Genomic DNA, 20,560 nt, shown 5'->3' with positions numbered 1-20,560 from the left:
AATCTAACTGACGTCAACCAAACTATTGGTTCAAAATCGCGGGGTTTATAGAATGTTTACGGACGACTATGAAACATACTCATACTTTTGGGTTGAGTCTGCGTGTATTAACTTGCTATAACAAACTTGATCAACATTATTTTAATTCAATTGTAATTCTAATTATAATGATTTTAATTTAATCTTAATTCTTAAAAGAATTTTCATAATGACCTAAAAGACTAGTTGTGTAACAAAGTGACTTGCGAATAATAAAACTCACCAACAACTCTTTGCACCACTCCTGGGTCAAGAAAATCTACCGGCTCTTCCTCAGTTCCCTCTCGGATCCAGGCTTTCGGGCCTTTCGCACGTTCGCTCGCTTTTCCTGCTTTGGCCGCCTGTAAAACGATTATTTAATCAATAACGGTTTGGAAAATACTTAAACCAAAAAATATATAATCCTTGATAAATGTTTGGTTTTCAAACCCCATATCCACATTGCTGGAGAGGCAGTCGCGCTTGACGCACCTGTTTTTGTTGTTGTTGTTGTTGTTGTTGTTTTGTCTTGTTTTTTTCTTTCCCCTTCGCAAAGGTAACATTCGCCTCCAATGAGGTTTCATGCTACTGCAGTCACAGTTATGTTTGAAAGCCGCTTTGAGCAGACCGCTGTTCCCTTCATTCATCCCAAAATTGGAAGAAAAAGGGAAGCTGTTCACAATTTATTCCACGAAAGTAATGAGAAAAGGCAGGATATCGTTACCTTCTTTGCTTTCATGCCTGGTCGCTCCTCTTCTTCGTCTTCTCCAAACATGAGATCTTCATAACTAGAAGGAGACACTTTATATGAATTCTGAGTACTTACTAATGAACAAACACTGCATGCTTAGCCTTCAAATACAGTAAGTTGATTTCAAGCTAATCCTTGATTAGCTCGACAACAAGAGGGAATCTTTGACTCGGATAGACATCAGTTTTGTTATTTAGTAAGCTTCAACTGCAACACCGAGAAGTCAACAGAAAAGGAAAGTAACAAGGTACCGAAACAAACCTTTCAAGTTGTGGAGTTTCCTCTTCTTTTCGTTCGGTGTCTTCATGCTATGAAAAAAAAGAAAGAAAAATCAAACAGGAATCAACGCCAGAAAAGATGCGAAAATACTGCCTTAACTTTCGTCAGCCAGTGGCGCTTTAGGGGCCGATCGATAAGGAGTAGCGTAGAGTAGGAGAAAGATTTAAGAGTACAATCCTTTGAACTTCAGGTTGTTGTTGTTGCTGTTGCTCGTGAGTGTAGAGCGAACGTGAATCAAACTTGAAATCCCAAATGTTTAAAAAAGAAACACTTACTAATTTTCTTTCCCTTCTTGCAGCCATTTTCTGTCTCTTTAGCCTCTGAGTTGTCTTGTAAATGTTGTGGACTAACTTACGATGTTCTTCGGGTGTACACTTGTATATCGTTTGGTAGCTACGTAGAAAGCAAAAAGTAGACGGTTTTAGTTACGCTTTATTTTGCAACGAATAGTTTTGAACAATTTTGAATATTGTCTGGTAAAACTATTATGTCCCTGATTTAATCAAGTGACAATATACTCAAACGGAATATTTAGCTGGCCTGAAAGAATAGTTTCCGTCATCGGTAATGCTTGCAATTCTCAGAAGAATACGTTTACTTTACACTCCGTTGCTGCGCTTCTTACGAGATCGTTGAGGGACTCACTGATCGAGCCGCAGCATTGTTTCTACTTGGTAAACGCACCAGAAGAATATCCAATTCTAGCGCATATAACCAGAAAGAAAGCGAGGAGAATCATACACGAAAGTCTTTCGGCGACATTAACAGAACGATTACTGAATTAAAGTTCATTATAAACGTAAAGTCGTAACTTGTACCAAGAAAACAAATTGAACAGCTCTTAGTAAGAAAATGGCCCATTCGTGTAAGGTCCTTTACGCTGACTGTTCTAGTGGCACTTACCCAAACTTTCTGATGACCCGTTCAAATAGAACCTTGACATTATATCGAAAGCGGCGCCTCGTATCGTCATTCCACGCCACTAGACCAGCAATCTATAAATACGAAGTTAGAACACACAACTTTATCTAATGAATGTACCCGCAGCATGTAAGAGCGTGTCACCTATAAACCTAGTAATGGCCTTGCTCACCATATCCCTCTTCGTAGCTTAGTGAATTGAGCAACCGACCGATGCGAGAAATGTCACAGGGTTTGACTTCCGTGAGAGACTCGAAATATTCTCTGCCTCGCGTTCATGGCACTGAATTGAATTTAGGTTTATTTTAACGAATAACGTCTTACTTAATCAGCTCTATGATGATTCAGCTACTACTATAATAATACTATTAATAATAATAATAATAATAATAATAATTTAATAACTTCTAGATCGCTATTTACATTTACTGATCAACAGCGCTTTACAACTTACAATACTACAATAAAATTAGTAAATAGTAAATAAGTATTTCGAGCTGTTCTATTATAGCTTGTGGGTTCTAAGGTGAATGACAGATCGCTTTAACGGAACGTTTCCATCAACCAAGGTCTTTACTTTCACTTACAAGATCCTGAAGGTATGGAAGTAACTCCTGCTGGCTCATTACAGAAATTATAACCTGTAGAAGGAGAAAAGAAATGACATAGAAACTTTCTACATCAACGTGTACTTAAATTGCGTAACTTAAACAGTATGACAAGTACTTTATAGCAGAAAGCATACTAGAAATCCACATGTCGAAGGTCGAACCCTGGGCGATTGTAGTCCTTTCGTGTTTCATGCAAAGGGGCTCCCGTTGCCTCTTTCTCGCCAGCTTTGCATAAACAGTGAACTTTAAATTGTGAGGGCAACCTTTGTCTCAGCACATACGATGGTGGGAGGGGGTAAGAGGTTATTTGCGATTGATTAGTTTCCTATTTACAGGGTGAGTAACATTACCTTAAAGAAACCAAGACAGGACTTTATCACCTCCCTAGCAACAGATCTCAGGCAAACAAGAATTCCCTGAATAAGCTGCTCCAGGATTACACTGGGAATCTCGTCTGAAAGACAAAAGAAAATTCAAAGTGAATGGAATTAATGGCATTACATGCAAAAATCAGACCACACCAAGCGATTTTAAACCAAAGGGCTCACAAGATCTGTTATTAATTCCAGTGACGTACTCACTTCGAAACTCGTACACCACTCTAGACACGGAAATTATAGTTGCGCTGATCATGTGAGGTGAGCCCGCGATACCAGCAACCACCAACTCCAAGAATGACGTCAGACATTCTAGTACATCAAAAGAAGGTGCAAAAGGTTATGAGTGAAACAGTAATAACAACATGGATAGTGTGTGTAGCGAATAATTAAGTCTGTTCGGCCCAAATGGACACAATACATCAAAGTAAAAGTATCAGTGTTGTATTGTATGTTGTGTAAGTAGCTGTATTGTAATGTTAGTTGTGTAAGTATCATTATTGCAAGTAATATAGGTAGCTGTATTGGATAAAAATAAAATTCACTATGATGATTTTAGTACTAATAATAAGAAACACGCTATTCCTAAGAACGTTTCACCTAACTACAATCCAAAACAACAATCTGATCACCCACTACAACTCGCAACTTGCCATTGCAATCGCGAGTTAAAAACCAAACAAACAGAGACAAATTCTCACCTTGTCTTGTCTTTCCCGAAGAACGGAAACTGGCGTTACAGCACTCGATCAGTAAAGTGAACGCCGACGAACGAGCTTTGACTGCAACTTCTTTGGTACAGAGTATGACCTGATTCAAGGTTAAGAAACAAAAGCAACATTCTTATATGTAAGCATTAGTCAATAAAAACCGCTAAACCTTAGGAACAGTTGAAGTTTACCTCTGGAATAATCGTTTGAATGAACTGTACAGGATCCTCCAACCTCCGAACTATATGAGCAAGACATCGCAAACGGGGCTACAAAGGCAGGAGAGCAAATAGGGTAGGTAAATTAATCGTAAAGATCTATTATCTTTAAAGGAGTTGCCAAGATCTGTTAAGACATTGTCTTGTTCAATAACAACCATCCCCCTCCCCCCCACCCCCTGTACGTATATTAAGTGTAGGATACATTGTCCTGGATTCTTTGAGAATCTGAGAATAGACCCTTTGCACGATCCGGTCACATGGTACGGAATTAATTATGCTGGGACGCAAGTTACACAGTGGGACATCCAAAACAAAGGAACTCGTACCAGTTCAGCCCGACTTTCCTTTGCTTTGAAAGTCCCACTGTGTAACTTGCGTCTCAGCGTAATTAATTCCGTACCATGTGACCGGATCGTGCAAAGGGCCTATTACAGAAAGACGTCACTTGACGATAATTTCCCGCACTCTCCTCGCCACACCGATCCCCATAACTGGGACAAACTAGGAGGTTAACGATTAATGCAGGAGGGATTCACAGGGAAGATTAACTCCAATAACAGTTGTATGCAAGACCAGAACTCAAGTTCCCGACTCTCCAAACCCCATGGACAGAGTCCGATGAGCCAAGAGTGATATGACAAAGCTTCCCTTCGAGGATGCAGTTGATCGTCAAAAAAGGACAAATACACATAAGGTTACGTGAATGTTTTGAAGGATATTGAAATTATCAACTTCGCTGAAAGTCTTGTTCGTAACATCGATTCTTTCAATCAATCCTTTGCATAAAAGATTTAATTTGTGCATTAAAAGCGCAGCGGTACTTACAGTTTTGGAAGCCGAGCTTGAAGAAGCCAATGTCTTGAGAAGGATTTCTTGAAGTTCCTTGAGATGCGACACCACGAACTTTTTACTGCTCTCAGAATCAGCACCGCAAATCTGCTCCAGAATCCGATAAGCTTTCTTCTGCTGCGTGACATCCGTGACCTCAATAATGAACAAAAAGTCACAATTACCCATTGGTGGTTCTTTATTTTAATAAAGGGCTAAAACCCTTCTTTTTCTCGAGGCCAAAATGTCGTCACAGAGTTCCTTTGAGCTTGATATGGTTTAAACTGACTTAAGGTTTTACCCGAGGACTAGGCCGAGGATTAATTTGATTTAATTCAGCTTAAATGAGCCGCAACTCACATGGACAGCGTTTGGACGTGGTTTAACAACTGTACCTACCGGCCAAATTGTCTATAATCACGCGGACAATCACACCAGACAACACAAACAGTGCACAGCTTATATACCTGTAGCCATGGTAACGCCAAGTCGTAGAGTAGTTTGATGTTTTTCCCATCAACGTAAGGTGTCATTGCTATGACCAAGTCCATCATCAAATTTCTGCAAAGATCGCCAGAACTCATATAAATGGACAGAGCTAACATTGCTTACAAACATTCCAAGCTTGATATAATTTAATGCAACTGTACTTTCGATTCGTTCACAAAGAAATGTCACTCTATATAAATTAAATTCGCTTCCAAATTCACATACCTCGCCCTAGTATCACTTTCGCTTCCTCTTAGCTTTTCTAGACCCTTGGAGAAGAACGTGGCAACAAGCTAAACAGTGACAAGAGGAACACATGTACAGTTATGTACAGTATCAACTGGACATTAATCCAGATATTCTTGCAAGAGAGACACAACTATATGTAAATGTAAAGGACATAAGAATTAGAGGAACTATTTTTCAGTTGCTATCAGTTCTCCGAGAATTGACTTTTCGGTGGGAATGATGCCAAGTGACACAAGACAACGCGCATTTCTTAAGTTCTCATATCTGTCAACTGAACAACAACGAGGAAGGCGGCATGGCACGGCACGCTACGTCACAGCACAGCACAACACAGGCCGACACAAATTAATTTCGCACATATAACCGGTGAAAAGTTCAAAAAAAAATAACGTGCGTACGCTCCTAACTGACTAAAAAGACAACGCATGCTTTCTTTGACATGTCGGAGAATCCCCAGATTCGAAGATTAGGCGAAAAGGTACTTGTTGCCCAGAACGTCCCAGTAGCGAAGTTGCGCTACCGGAAACCACAGGGAGGGCACAGAACTAACCTTGGGATCTGTTATGGTCAAATAAACTCTGATGGTCTCCAGTATTGGCAATTTGTCAGGATCCCCTTCCTTCTCTTCCGCGGTATACAAGTTAAACAGGATCGGCAAGTAGTTCTTTGCATACAGAGACAACTCGTTTTTGCTTTCAGCTAAAAGAGGCAAAAAAAAAAAATTTAATTTAATTATTGAATATCATCACTAACATGGCACAGTTCCCTGACTGGTACGGAAGGTTGCGATCATTTTGACATCAATACCGATAAAAAATATTACCTGTAGTAAGTTGACAACTTCTTCCACATTGTATCTCGTTTCTTGCGCGTCGCGTCCATTTTCTCAAGACTCGACGCGTTTCTCGAAAGTGACGACTCGCTCTCGAGGGACAGATATCCCTCTCGCGAGAGCCAGCACAATAACGTTATGTGGAATAACTGAAGTAGTGACAGTAATGAGGGTGCACATTATTGAAAGCCTTTTTTTGGTCGACTCACCATTATCAGACGTCTTGGAAATAAGCAGCCTCAAGGCCTGGCACACCGTCAAACACAGGTCTGGTCTCTCCGTAAGAGCCACGCCCAATATCCGGGCAACAGACTTGAATGACTACGAAAGAGGTCGAGGTTAATATAAAAAAACAAAACAAAACAAAACAAAAACGTTCTGGCCTTAAGGGCTGGTCATTTTTCCACAAGTATTTCACAAGCTTTACGCTACCCCAAGTCAAAAGACTGTAGAAGACCGCATGAACGAAAGTTATCTTGGAAACTGGGCGCCAGCGATGTTTTGCACATTGTCAAAATAGCAATTACCTATAATTTATACTGTATGCTCGGAGTGTATTGTCACCTTTACCCATACAACGTTGCAATGCCTACATGTAACAGGCACTTAAAGCCTCCGCTGATTTTGTAAAAAGCATATATTCTTGACTCCAGGGCTCATTTAATTTTTTTTTTTTTCCCTCTGCTATATTTAGCACACTAGTCTTCTCCTTTTTGTCCTTTACTCAAGTCGACTGCAAGCCGCGTTCTTTTCATGAAAAACTTTCTATGGTGAAAACGAAAAAGAAGTAGAATCTTCTGCAAACGGTAGCATAAGTTATGCTCCATTACATGTGTATATGCAGTACCTGGCACAGGTCAGTAGGTCGGGTGCAGAATCCTGGTAAAAGAGCCCAGGTCTGTGAAAGACAAAAGAAACTAGTTGAGTTCATTACCAAAATTTGACGCTGTGTGAAACGAATCAAGAAAGTGAGCGTAAGAGCGTTTGAGAGCACTCTGAGGTAGCCTGCGAGCAAGCTCACCTTTGAGTCACACACGCGAGCGGCGAAGAGCAAAGAAGGAGTCCAGCTTCGCGGCTTCGCCGCTCGATTTCTTACTCGCGACTACGCCGCGCAACGTGGGCCTGCTCGCAGGCTAACTCTGATGGTACTCAAGTCATTCTCGTGCACTCGAAGGTTTTAGTCGAGTTGCTGAGCAACCTGTCTGAGGTTAATAACGAGAGAAAACAATTCCTGTTCCAGAGAAGAAAGCTCGAGGGCCGGGTAAGAGTCATGTTTGCAATTGATTCATCAGTAGCCAGTCATTTTGCCCGACAGCCAGTTCGCTCGATGTCAGTTCGCCTGGATTATAAGTCCCTTCGCCCGAAAAAAAAAAAAGTTCACAGAAGGATGTGTTCATTTTTCTCTCTTTAAACTAATTTGCCCATCCACTTAACATGGCAAAATAAAAATGGCCGCAAAGAATTGTCATGAGTTAAATGGATTGGAACGAACAAAAACATGAATTAACCCAGTTGACAGCATAGTAAATGGTTTGAACTCAGGAGGAGTATCAGCAGTTTGTATAATGTGATCTTTTGGGTGAGGGTAGAAAAGAACTGTTGATGGTGACTGACGTTTCCACAACCTGAGCGGAAGTCATCCTTATAGTTACTGATGTGAATAGTGTTTGTCAGTCGATGGCGTTATAAGTCTGGTCCGTTGAAACTGATTGGTTTTGTCAAAAAAATAAACGAATCGTACGTGCATAATTATTTACCTGAAGTTGTAAAGTGTCATACACTTTACTCTCGAGGAGTTTCCCTGCTTCTTTCAGAGACATCGCTGAAACAAACAGCCACCGAAAGGAAAATGTCAAAATTTAATTGGTTAGTAAAAACAAACAGCCAGGTTGAATGTCATCTCAACCATGCATCTTATTGTAGTGTACTTCTATCCCTGTTAGTCAGTAATGAACATTCCAAGGATTTTACCTAATCTGTCGCGTTTGCTTGTACTTGTAATCTACAAGTAAGTTCGTCATATATCATGGACCCTCTCAAATCCACGCTAAGAATAGATTTCAATGTCCTGATACACGTCAAAGCTATACATGTAATAATAAAAGCTTTGACTTGAGTCATTGTAAATAGGCCATTTTACAGTTGTGTGCTTAGTTACCTGGCCTGCGAATTCAAGCGAGGCTGGAGGTGACCTTGCTTTTAATACAGACCTCTCCGCTTTTTCATTTAAAGGTCAACTACTGTAGTTACACGTAACATAAGAACGACTTGATTTACACAACAAAAGCAGTCAGGTCTTTATCAATTTAGTGAAAACAAGGTCACATCCAGCCTCGCAACCAGTCAAAAGCAAGGTCACTGAACAGACAACTGTAAAATGGCCTCTTCCTACGTAATATATCTATGAACACCCCTACCTCCTGCCGAGCACCAAGCCCTACCACTACAGTCAACATCATCATTTTCTTATTCTTAGCATACTCTGACTCGCAGTTGTTCTTTTACAACGGTTGTTACCTTTGTTTCTCAGGTTAGCCGACAGTGGCAACATCACATCGAAAAAGTACTTTAGTTCAGTGTCTTTCACGTTATCCTTCAATACAGGCAGCAGCCAACTCCGAGGAAAGTTACATGGTCCGCCTCTGCGAAGGCGAGGTTGAAATAAGTCGGTTACCAACAAGCAAATGATCATTTTCAGGGTACATCTGTGGGTATGGACAATGAAACGAGAGTGGACTAGGTTTCAATCATCTGTATACGGGGGCTAGAGAGTTTGTCCGTTTTTAGGGGATTCCGAAATTTTAGGATGCAATGGAAAGCGATGCACCAACCTGAAGAAAACGGACATCTCGCTTTCTCCGTTAAATTTTTTCGGTAAGTTGACGAGCGCACACGTATGACTGACGTTTGTGATCAGCATTAACGTACATTGTAACGAATCCAAGGTTACGAGCAATGCACGTTTCGATCTCAACATTCACAAGTCGCTGTTTTAGAGCAGTATAATACTGTGTTAAAAACAATCATTATGAATTTCGTCACATTACAAAAGAGTAGTTATGTCAAGGATTAAACTTGGATACAAAGTAACACAAATATCTTGTACAGTATGATTTCCCCGCTAAGACCAAAGTTTAAACACTTTAAAAGGATGTTTATGGAGTTTAATTCAGCCTCGGGTCTCCTCTATCTTTTTCCACACAGCCAATTTTTTTTTCTTTCTTTTTCTTTTTCTTTTTTTTTTTTGTTTTTTGTTTTTGTTTTTTTTGTTTTTTGTTTTTGTTTTTGTTTTTGTTTAGTTCATCAGAATTGTATCGTATTAAGCTCCTACTGTAAGTGGTAAACATCAAATCTTACATTTCCTTGTCAAGTTGTAGTGGCACAGCTTCCAAGACAATCCTAGGAAATAGGAACAAAATTCATATCCAATTATCAAACGTACATGTACATGTACCACACTAATTATTTAGCATACGTTAAAAACTTGATTTATTCATGTACGTCATATCATTATCCTGTGATATGCTAACAGTACATGTAATGTGTCATATAAATCATTGCAAATAATTGTACCTGGGTCCCATTTTCTGAACAGCCATACCAACAGCTCGTTCTAGTTTGTTTACGTAAGGAAATTGATGTGTGCCTCGCAAGTCACAAAGGGACATCAAGAGCTTCAAGAAAATATTAACACAATAATGAATGATTATTAGTCTTATTATTATTCATATTTAAAAAAAAAAACAATGACAAAAGAGTAAGATTGGAGATAAATGCAAAGAATATACAACAAACATCTACAAGTAAACAATTTCCCAGTGACTAACCTTTTTCAATAATTTTGGGCAATGCTTTCCAAGAACCTGGACGACAAAATTTAAAATTATATTAGCCACTTTGCACCACACAATAAATTAATCACGCTCATGACACAAGTGTACATTTTCCCCTAATATACACTGTAACTAACAAGCAAGTACATACTAAAACCATCGCCAGTAAATTGCAGAAATACAAGTGTGATAGTCAATGTAACGTCACAAACATGAATGTAAATTAATTAATTGCAAGAACCAACTTATTCTAAACAGGAAACCAAACCCAAAAGAAGAAGCTAACCTCGAATGTAACTCTGATCACTTCTAAGATGACAGCCCAAGATGCTTGATAACGATATTGGAGACCTGATTCTAGACATCTGCGTGATGAAAACAAAGGCAACTGTTAAGTTGACTTAACCAGATGTATATGTAATGCACACGTATACACTGGGCATTCCCTATTCTTCAGTACTGTACGTTTACTATTGCAATCAAACCAACAATTTGGTAGCGTTAAAGGTGCAACTCACTTAATTATCTTTTGTAATGGTGTATTATTTGTACCAGCAGACTTGGTGATCTCTGTGCACACATCTTCAGCAACTGGAGCAAGACAGTCTTGTAAAAGTGTCTAAAGTAACAAGAGAGCAAAACTTGCATGTTAGTGTCATTCAGGGCAGGACAAGTCCAACCTTTGAGAAACACATGAAAATGTGTACATGACAGAATCCTTTGAACACCTTACTACAGGTTAAGTTCAATGTACAATGTATATAGGCTAATTTCAAGGAAAATTTAGTAGTGTTCTAGAAGGCTTACATTCATTGTTTCCTGAGCTGCTTTGTATAGAGTAGAGTGATCTGATAAGTAGTAACTCATCAATGATGAAAAAATCCTTGGAAGATGGTTGTAGCACAAAACTGCATCTAATCTGTACAAAGAGATCAAGGTTACTGTATAAAATTTTATATCAGGGCCTACGGTCTCTTCTTTTTTATTGTTCCATTCTAATTAATTAACACTTGCAAGTAGTAAACATGAAGAAAAAAAGATTCATTAAATAATGCAACTGACAGTTAAGAGCTCTGACAGACTTCATGAGATTGCATTGTCAAATTGATACTACTGTCAATCAATTTTAGAAGTATATTAAACTGCACTGAGGATTCTGTTTATATATTCATTAATCTTAACCTCATTAATGTTGTGTTACCAAGTACATGTACCAAGTAGTTGATCGTGCTTGTGTTGTTGAACTATTATCTCCATTATCACCATTGTGTAATTCACACCAATGTTCAGTGTATAGTGTAGTCTATTTTGTTTTTGACTGTTAAAATCTAACATCACACACTACAGCCTGCAAAAGTGTAAGCAGGGCTGTCATTAAGGATCGTAGCCTGTAACACCCGTCATGGCTGAGTGCAGTGTACATCAGTCCGGAATATCCCAATAAATTAGGACATCTGTGATGTCACGAAACTCACGTTTCAACCAATGAGAATGCGTGTTTTGAGTGGAGTGTTGTGTTTCACAACAAACCAAGAGATTCAAGATGGCGGACAAAGAGAGTCACGAATACTTTCCAATGCCATGAATATTTATCTCGAATTGAGTTAGATACCGTCCAAATTATAAAATAAAAGGAAAGTTTGTGTTCGTGTTCCACGTCACAGACAATTCTGCCCAGATAACGATTATCCTCGGACTGAAGGAAGCACCACAGAACGCAATGCGGGCCACGTTTGAAGAGCTGCTGTTATCATTCTTTGGAAAGAGACCGTACAATCGGTAAGCATCTTTGCCCTGCATTTTTCTAAGCACAGAAACGATCGATATGAGAATTGAGGCTTTCCTCTTATCTAGAGATTATCGGGCCGAAATCGACAGCACGCGCGTGTTCTTATATGCCAGCAAAGATAAATTGTGGATGTCCAAAATGTTATACGTTTTGGCTAAATCGAGGAAATGAAATCATCATTAAAACAGAATTTTCAATAACGCATACGAGTGAGAAATTCTTTGTTCTTTTATACAAAATAAACTAAGTTAGAAAAAATGTATCCAAAATTTTAGTGCTGTCAGATGCAGGGATAGTCAAAAATTCTGTTAATATATTTTTTGTAAATCTGAAATTTCTCCATTTTGGTATTTATTTCAAATATTTCTTGTATCTATTTGTTACTGTGCTAAAAGATATCATGTCTGATTTCCACATTTAAATTATGAAAACTTACATATAATTGCTGACTTTCACAAGTTATTTACCCAAAAATATCAAAATATAATTCCTGGACAGGTTGACAAGGGAGCATTCACAATCCATCCACATGTCCCAAGGTTTTATTATATACTTATTTAAAGTATACAAAACAAATTCAGTCTTGAAAGTGAAATACATTTTATTTTATTCACTCTTTAGGTACTCTCGACCTTGAATTTGCCTCTTAACAGAATGCAGGACCTGAAACAAATCACAAGCGCTTAGAAGATTATTACATTGCTTACAGATGTCAATATTATTACAAATGTATTTTTCGTTTTAACATATGAATTTATTTTGAATGTAGTTACCACAGTAGTCTCACTAAATAAGAGACTGCCCTCAAGTGGTCTGATAACTCTTATGTTTTCTATTTTTTATTACATATTCTTAACCAAACTGATATGTTTCCTGTTCACAACCAATTAATGTTTTGCATTAGTTTCACAATTAGTAATGTTCAACACTCGACACTACATTCTAAACTCTCGTACATTTTCAGTCTTTGCGTTCATAAAAATTATTTTGCAAAAACATTACTTTCTGGTACATTCAAGCTTCATGAGGAGGTGAAAAGAATCATCATCTACTAGGAACAGCTGCAGTGTGTACAGTTTTTAAAAAATGCCAAAAAAAAAGAGTACAATGCCCCCTACAAACCTTAACTTACATGTTTGCATGGCCCTCAACGTCTGGTAAATGAGCACAAACAATCTCTCTACCCTTTGTGCCATTCCTTGAGATACTGATAGCATCCATTTACAGGGAATCACTGCACTACCCCTGGCCTGTCTGTTTCGCTGCCAATTCTGTGCTGTAGGTGGTTTTCAACAGGCTGCTGGCTCTCCAGTGATAAAACTGGGGTGCACATTCGGTGAATCCACCAAAACAAAGACCTCCCAAATTTGTTTAATTTCGTCCGCGTACTTAGCGACGTCTTATTTCCTCTCTTTTCCCTTTGTTTTTTCCCCTAAAATTCGGCAAAGTGCCTTGAGCAGTCGAGTATGCTCTTTCATGTACTTAAGAGAGAGAAATTGAAAACAACTGCCATAAAAATGAAGGCACGATGCATTACTCAAGCGTTATAACAACAGCGGTTCAGGTACACTTGTAACACCTCAAATTCAAAGAGAGTTTACAAAATACCGATGTTGTTTACAACCGTGTAATTTGGCATGATGAAACTTTAACAACACTAGAACCAGTAAAAAATATACACAGCTCAATGAAAAATACGTGAATACTAGAAAATAACGCGTACACTTTACTAACCTTAATATTTGGCCACAAAATCACGTTTACATTGTCGCTTGACACCAAAAAAACTCAATGATTAGAAGACAGTCAACTTTCTCCCACTGTTAAAATGGCTGCTTATTCTCCTTCTCAACGTTTGGTCGAAAAAAGTCCTGGATAATACTGGCCAGACTCTATGCGAGACTGGAAACAACATATTTTCTTGGCCCACATAAAAGGTCCGCCATTTTCCCTGCTAACAATAGCTTCATGACATCATGACTGTCCTAATTTATCGGGATATTCCAGACTGTACATGTATGCTTGATTTTCCCTTGATACTATGGGTCAAATTGCCTGTTGTTGATAGAATTCAGCCTCAAAGTAACAAGTTATTTTTTAAGGGTGTGAAGAACAAGGCTACAGGTGACTCAAAACTTAATGAGACCCCTGGTACAATGTAAGTACAACAATGCATTACAGAGGTAAAGGGAGAACATGTTTCTCAGGTTCACCTCATGGTCTACTGAGAAAAGATAACACTAAACCAACGGTAAATCAATCGATAGGAGTATGAGCATCTACACTGTACTACATGTAATTGTATACACTGTACATGTACCTTCCCAGGTTGATGTAAGCCTTCTCCATGGTTGAAATCCAGGCCTGTGATACTTCATTGTCATTTACACTGGGCTGATAATCATACAGGGCCTAAAGAAGAGATGTAATAATTTCTACTTAATAATAGCAATAATAGCAGTAATTCAAAATAAAATCAAACCTGTACAGTGCAAGTTAGAAGACCAGTAGGTTGCAAATCCCTGGGATTAAAAGAGCCTCACAGTACAAGGGCTAATACTCTAATTTTGGTAGCATCAAGTGATCTGAAGGAACATGTTACTCTCCACGGATGGAATGCTACATGTAATCCAGTGCAAATATCAGTACAAGGCAAAGACTAAGTTTCCTGTACAGTCAGTTCACACCACCAACACTTTCCCAAAGCATCCCTTTTGCATTTTGGATACCAAATCCCACTCTCAAGGGTGTCAGTTATATCATATACATGAACAAGTTGCTAACATGTTCTCGATGTATTGGTCAGCATCTTAGATCCACAATACATGAAAAGGGCCACACCTTCATAACCCTCAGCACGCATTGCATGCCTTTGATATTAGCCAACATTGACTAGCATCCAAGGTTCACAATGCATGAAAAAGGCTACAGCTACATAACTGTTTGTATGCACTGCATGCCTACAATGTTACCCAATATTGACTAGTACCAGAGTCTCACAACGTGATATACAATTTTACATAATAATAATTGTGTAAAAAAAAAACAGCATTCTTACATTGATCAGCTGTGCATTGAGTTGTTTGCTTAGGGTTGTGATGTCTGGTGATGCAGAAAGCAACTTGTAAATGGCTTGAAGAGAATTCACGGTCACCATCTGATCAAAAGAAAACACAAATCTTAAAACTGTGCATTAACCTACAGTGTAGGCAGCATAATTCCTTTTTCAAATATATGTAGATCGAAGTGTAAAGGAAAGAAAACAGACGTGTAACAAATAAGCCACCAATTAAAACAAACAAGTGTGAGCACACTTTATTGTTCTTCGTGTGTCCAACCAAACAAAAAAGCTTACTACCGAAGCGTGCTCCTTTACACGCTTTAAAGTGCTTATGAAGTAAGAAATAATTGCGGCTTATTTGGAAGGCTTTGCAAAGTAAAGAAGAATGGCATTTTCCTTTTTGGAATATCTTTTTTCATTTTAGAGACATTAACATTTTTGTATTATTCAAATGAGAAATGTGATGACATCATAGGTGGTTCCAATAAAACAAGGCAACACTCAATCAAGAATATCTCTAGAAATATTAAAGCAGTGTTCTTTAAACTTGGCACCAGAAATGTATATCACAAAAGAAATAAAATGACACCTGTCGTGCCACTGCCATGACAACAGTTATGCCACTGGTCCTGTTTTAATTGAGACTAAAATTCCCAGATTTTATCTGAAACAAGGATCATCCACTCCCAACAATCTAATGGGGAGAATAAAGACAATATGGAAACCATATGTGTTCCAAGCAAGACTCGCTCTCCCACTTCAAAAGGTTGCAAATGGGGATATCTCACTTCTCACAGAAAGAGACTGGAGCCAAGAGTGTTGCCATGGCAACATCATAGTAGGTGTCATTCTGTTTCTTTTGTGATGTACATTGCTGGTGCCAAGTTTGAAGGACACTGCTATAATATTTCTGGAGATATTCCTGATTCAGTATTTTATTGTTTGTGGAGCTATTTATGATGCCATCACTTTCGTCATTTGCATAATACGAAAACGTGAATATCTCTAAAACAAAAAAAGATATTCCAAAAAGGCAAATGCCATTCTTCTTAACTTTGAAAAGCCTTTCAAATAAGCAGCAATTATGTTTTGGCTTCATCGGCACTTTAAGCATGCTAAAGCCAAATTCTTTTGTTATAGAGTGGAAGGGTGTTGTGAGAGTGCTATCACCTTTATCCCTGTTTTCCCACAGAGGGTCCCAAATGCTAAGAGAACATTTGCTAAGGAAAAGCAAAAGCCTTCAGTTAAGGAGTTGTCCATTACAAGGGGTGGCAAATGGCCTTTCAAAAAATATGCATCTCGCAAAATTTCAGTTAAATTTCTGGGGTCTTCATTGCCCTTTCATTTTTTTTTTTTTTCCTTTGTTTTTTTTTTTTAGTGTTTAAGGTTTTTTAGATTTGTTTGTCATGAGTGTTTAAAGTTGGTCTCTTTTTCCTAATAAAGAAAACTGAAGAGATACACCTTAAACACTCATTGACAAACAGACTCCATCCCTGCAAAACTGTTCACTTACATGTACATGTGTAGCTATGTACTACAACCTTTTGTTTTACACTCCTTATTTTACTCTATGTAATGTACTTCACACTTTCATTTCTACAAGCATTGCCAAACTAACACAGTTATTTGCACGTGATAATGGTGAAATGCCATCACTGAAATGCCATGTTTTAATACCACTACGTATGCAGAAAAGGAAAACAGTAATTTATAAATGAAAATGAAAATGAAAATGGGGAAAGAAAATAAGGAAGGATATTATGGATGTAAGAAACCTAAAAGATGCACTGTCTAAAGAAAGGAAGTAGCATACTGTAGAGACAGAAGTTGTTTTTTTAAAAAATCAAACCGCAAGAAAGGAAGAAGGTAGAAAAAGGAGAAAATTTATGGGAGATTTGTATATACATGAAAACGTAAAGGATGGCAAGGAAGCAGCACCAGGATAAGGAGAAAGTCAGAAGATTAGGGGGAGGAAATATAGACAGTATTCAAAGGTCAGGAACCTTTCAAACTTAAACAACTCTGTAACATACAGTAGTTTGTTAACTAAAGTTCCTTGAAGGTACAATAGTTAATCCACCTGGTACATGAAGCTTAATTCTCGCACAATACTGCAGTTACGACATACCACATTTCCTAACGTCATCAGCTTTAAAAGGCACTCACAAACCGCCTTCACATTCTATGAAAAGAATCAACAATTGTATACTTGATGTATGGGTTTCATAAACGGCTGGGTACCGGACAAATTACAGTAACTGGCTGTTAGAGGATGATTTTGCCTGCCTGGATTAACCATGTACTAGGGAATATTTTTTTATCACAAAGTTCAGTTTAAAAAGGTTTTGCCCAACCTGTGAAAACCAATTGCCCTACTGCTGAAAACATTAATGAAACCCCAGTTTAATGGTTTACTTAGTATCTTTTAAACAGTAATAAATTTGTGAAGATAATTCGTAAAAAAATACCTCCATGGAACTGATACAATTATTGATTCAATTGCATTCCACATGTAACTTAACAATATCATCAATCAAGAATAACATTTTGTAGAGTTAGGAAATTAAATACATGTAAATGTACATGAACATCACTCATTCAAGTAAAAATAGGATACATACATGTATACATGCACACACGTAACACAAACCTGTCCAGGAAGAGAAGGGAGTATTTCCTTTAGAACACCTATGACATGGAGAGTTGTAGTTGCACCTTGTGACGATCCTTGAAAAATAATAAATAAAAGAAATCAAGCAAACAACATCTGGAGACATCATGTTCATATGCACTAAAGAAAATATGCACTAATATGCACTAAAGAAAAGTCAGTGTATGGCTAATAAAATACATATACCACTCAATCAGGAATATTATTCAATCAGATCCCCTCATTCTCGGAGACCCAGGGCACAGGGCAGATAGTCAGGTCGGGAGGAAAAAAGTGGTGCAAACAAAACTTTACAAGATCAGTTGTTCATTCTTGTAAACTTTGGTTTGTACCACTTTGACCCATTGACTTCCTCCTGCCCAGAATATCTGCCCCTGGATCTCTGGGGATCACTGAGACCTGGCCCCTTACCTCCATGTTCTTCAATTTGCTGAACACAGAACTTAGCCGTTGTTGCTGATGCTGGATGATGTTGCATGTCACCTGGTGGTTTCTTTAACAGCAGTGTTACAGCTTCTTGTGCTGCTTTGCGAACCTGTAATGGAAACAGAGAAAAGGGAGATGGCAAGCAGACAACCTGCACACATACAGCTATACATGTACCTGAATTTTATCATTCCAGAGACCACTACACATACATACATGTGTGGCTCTAATCCAATGATCAGTCAATTCACAGTGAGTTCCTGTATCACAAGAAAATTTTTTAACAATGGAGAATTAAAATTCCCAAGCATACCTTTGGTTTACTATGTACCACAAAGCTCAGTAATCCATTGAAAGTTGTCATTGTTGATGATTCTGACCAAACAGCTCCTTCTTGAACACTAAGCAACCTGCACAAACAGGCAAGTAGCTGGGGCAACAACAAGAGAAAGTATCATTAGAATTAAGTATTGTTTTCAAGAGTAGATTGTACGTGTAGATGTACATGTACATGCCAGTCCCTTAAAACATGCTCAGGAGAAAGAAATGGTGGTGAAGTAATGCCAGAACTACATGTACAAAGTAATGTCTATTGATTTGGTGATTTTGTGACAACTTACAGGTCTAAGCAGTCCTGGTGTGCCATCTGCAGCATGAGATGCCAGGATTGTGACAAGAACTTGACAAGACTTAGAGAACTTGGCTTGAAGAATGCCATCAGGGACACTATATAAAAATAATTATGAAAAGACAAAATTATGTAATAATTAATTTCTATTTTTTTAATATGCATAGTTTGACATGTTAGCTAGCAATTTACATGTATCTAGTAGTACACGTATGTGCAGTGCTTTGCCTAGATCCTTTCTTGGGCAAATTGTGTGAACCATGGCAACCAATATTTTTGTGCTAATTTTTGAACTAATCCCCTTCTTAACATGGGATTGTACATACAATGTATAGAAATAGTGTACTCACCTACATGTATATCAAAGGTACATCTACATTTACATGTACATGAAATAAATGTTTCTTAAATAATACAATGAATAGCAGTACATTTTTTGTACCTTTTAATAACCAGACTCAAAAGAAATGTAATTGCAGTAATTGCTTCCAATTCATCAGCTGACTCTAAAGCAGTCATCTACAGAAAAAGAAGGAAACAAATACATTGCTATTAATGATTACCCCTAGGAGACAGAGTTCTTACCTATATGAAGGACAAAACTTCAAAGAGCAGGTATCCTTGATGTACATGTAGTGTAATTTTTGAACTATCATAAAAGGAAATACAGCACTGATACTAGACTGATACTAGACTAATTTATGTATCCTGGACAACACACTTGTAGCATCCTTGTAAACAAGGGTTCATTGTCAAGGCCATATGGAAGAATTTGCCATAATCTCAAATGTAGGCTGAGAATCAAAATACATTTAATTTACCAGAGCTGCAAAGTACTCTGTTTCAGATTCTTTTCCACCCTTTGACTTGATAACCTGCAAATAATTAAACAGACTTTGCCCTATTATATCTGTTTCATACAGCTTGTGTATACATGTATGTACGTGTACATCTACATGCATATGAAGAAGCTAGTCATAAAAGGGGATAAGTGACGATTTTGGTTGCTTTTCTTTTTCCTTGCTCCAAATTAGCTGAATTTTTGCATGTCGTCTTCAATGTAATAGAAAAATGTGTTCCTGTATTTTTGCCGCTGGTTTTTACTTCGCTTTATAAAGACGCCGCTAGGAAAACCGAGTGGTTTTTTGCATACGCAATATCCTGAAAACGAAGCAAAGTTTAGCGGAAAAACTACAGGACATTGCTAAACATACCTAAACAAAACTCTATGCGAAATTTGGAGCGTTTTCGACAAAGTTCACTTTTGATTAAAATACCTAACGCCCTTTTCCCGCCGAGGCTGCAAATAAATGAAGCCGGGCCTTTGTTATGATAAACAGAGCCGATCCTTTGTTATAATAACCAAGCCAAGCCTTTGTTATAAGTCGAAGTCTCGCCTCGGTTTATCATAACAAAGGATCGGCTCGCCACGACCGCAGGGACTTTGATCTCACTTAGAAAACAGCAAAATGTCAATTTCACGCAACGTATAAGCTCAAAAATGTCAACTAATAGGTTTAAATGTTGATTTCACGTTAACGCGTGATGACAAGGAGGTTGATTTCACTTAGAAACCAGCAAAATGTCAATTTCACGCAACGCATAAGCTTAATGATGTTGATTTCAGGTCTAAATAGGTTAAAATGTTGATTTGACGTTAACTCGTGACGGCAAGGAGGTTGATTTCTCTTAGAAACCAGCAAAATGTCAATTCCACGCAACATATAAGCTCAAAAATGTTGATTTTAGGTCAAAAAAGGTTTAAATGTTGATTTCATGTTAACACGTGATGACAAGGAGGTTGATTTCACTTAGAAACCAGCAAAATGTCAATTTCACGCAACGCATAAGCTTAATGATGTTGAT

At 38.1% G+C, this 20,560-nt stretch overlaps 1 protein-coding gene and 1 long non-coding RNA gene across 3 annotated transcripts in view; one reads left to right on the top strand and one right to left on the bottom strand.

The window, feature by feature from the left end:
• The window catches only part of LOC110045777 (RRP12-like protein), a 66,528-nt gene that overhangs the window by 42,439 nt on the left and 3,529 nt on the right, over nt 1-20,560 (bottom strand). For both annotated transcript variants that reach the window (XM_089292478.1, XM_089292472.1), the window contains exons 3-35: nt 19,516-19,569; nt 19,137-19,213; nt 18,687-18,792; nt 18,380-18,496; nt 18,052-18,175; nt 17,620-17,696; nt 17,098-17,151; nt 14,967-15,065; nt 14,229-14,320; nt 10,927-11,038; nt 10,638-10,738; nt 10,406-10,484; nt 10,114-10,149; nt 9,860-9,960; nt 9,644-9,685; nt 8,804-8,928; nt 8,044-8,108; nt 7,134-7,184; nt 6,496-6,607; nt 6,005-6,153; nt 5,431-5,498; nt 5,184-5,277; nt 4,714-4,872; nt 3,859-3,936; nt 3,659-3,767; nt 3,162-3,269; nt 2,931-3,034; nt 2,557-2,610; nt 1,952-2,043; nt 1,324-1,441; nt 1,031-1,077; nt 743-806; nt 263-380 (exon numbers count right to left, since the gene is read on the bottom strand). In XM_089292478.1, the coding sequence (XP_089148604.1) occupies nt 263-380; nt 743-806; nt 1,031-1,077; nt 1,324-1,441; nt 1,952-2,043; nt 2,557-2,610; nt 2,931-3,034; nt 3,162-3,269; nt 3,659-3,767; nt 3,859-3,936; nt 4,714-4,872; nt 5,184-5,277; nt 5,431-5,498; nt 6,005-6,153; nt 6,496-6,607; nt 7,134-7,184; nt 8,044-8,108; nt 8,804-8,928; nt 9,644-9,685; nt 9,860-9,960; nt 10,114-10,149; nt 10,406-10,484; nt 10,638-10,738; nt 10,927-11,038; nt 14,229-14,320; nt 14,967-15,065; nt 17,098-17,151; nt 17,620-17,696; nt 18,052-18,175; nt 18,380-18,496; nt 18,687-18,792; nt 19,137-19,213; nt 19,516-19,569 (2,986 nt within the window). The remainder of the gene's footprint in view (nt 1-262; nt 381-742; nt 807-1,030; nt 1,078-1,323; nt 1,442-1,951; nt 2,044-2,556; nt 2,611-2,930; nt 3,035-3,161; nt 3,270-3,658; nt 3,768-3,858; nt 3,937-4,713; nt 4,873-5,183; nt 5,278-5,430; nt 5,499-6,004; nt 6,154-6,495; nt 6,608-7,133; nt 7,185-8,043; nt 8,109-8,803; nt 8,929-9,643; nt 9,686-9,859; nt 9,961-10,113; nt 10,150-10,405; nt 10,485-10,637; nt 10,739-10,926; nt 11,039-14,228; nt 14,321-14,966; nt 15,066-17,097; nt 17,152-17,619; nt 17,697-18,051; nt 18,176-18,379; nt 18,497-18,686; nt 18,793-19,136; nt 19,214-19,515; nt 19,570-20,560) is intronic.
• On the top strand, nt 11,632-12,769 carry LOC149118247 (uncharacterized). The gene is made up of 2 exons (XR_016208109.1): nt 11,632-11,898; nt 12,530-12,769. It is a non-coding gene; the product is annotated as an uncharacterized LOC149118247 (long non-coding RNA).

Source organism: Orbicella faveolata, unplaced genomic scaffold (genome assembly GCF_042242905.1).
Source record: "Orbicella faveolata isolate gen_17 unplaced genomic scaffold, um_ofav_v1 contig_1, whole genome shotgun sequence".
Taxonomy (NCBI): Eukaryota; Metazoa; Cnidaria; class Anthozoa; order Scleractinia; family Merulinidae; genus Orbicella; species Orbicella faveolata.
This window is presented reverse-complemented; position numbering and strand designations above follow the sequence as displayed.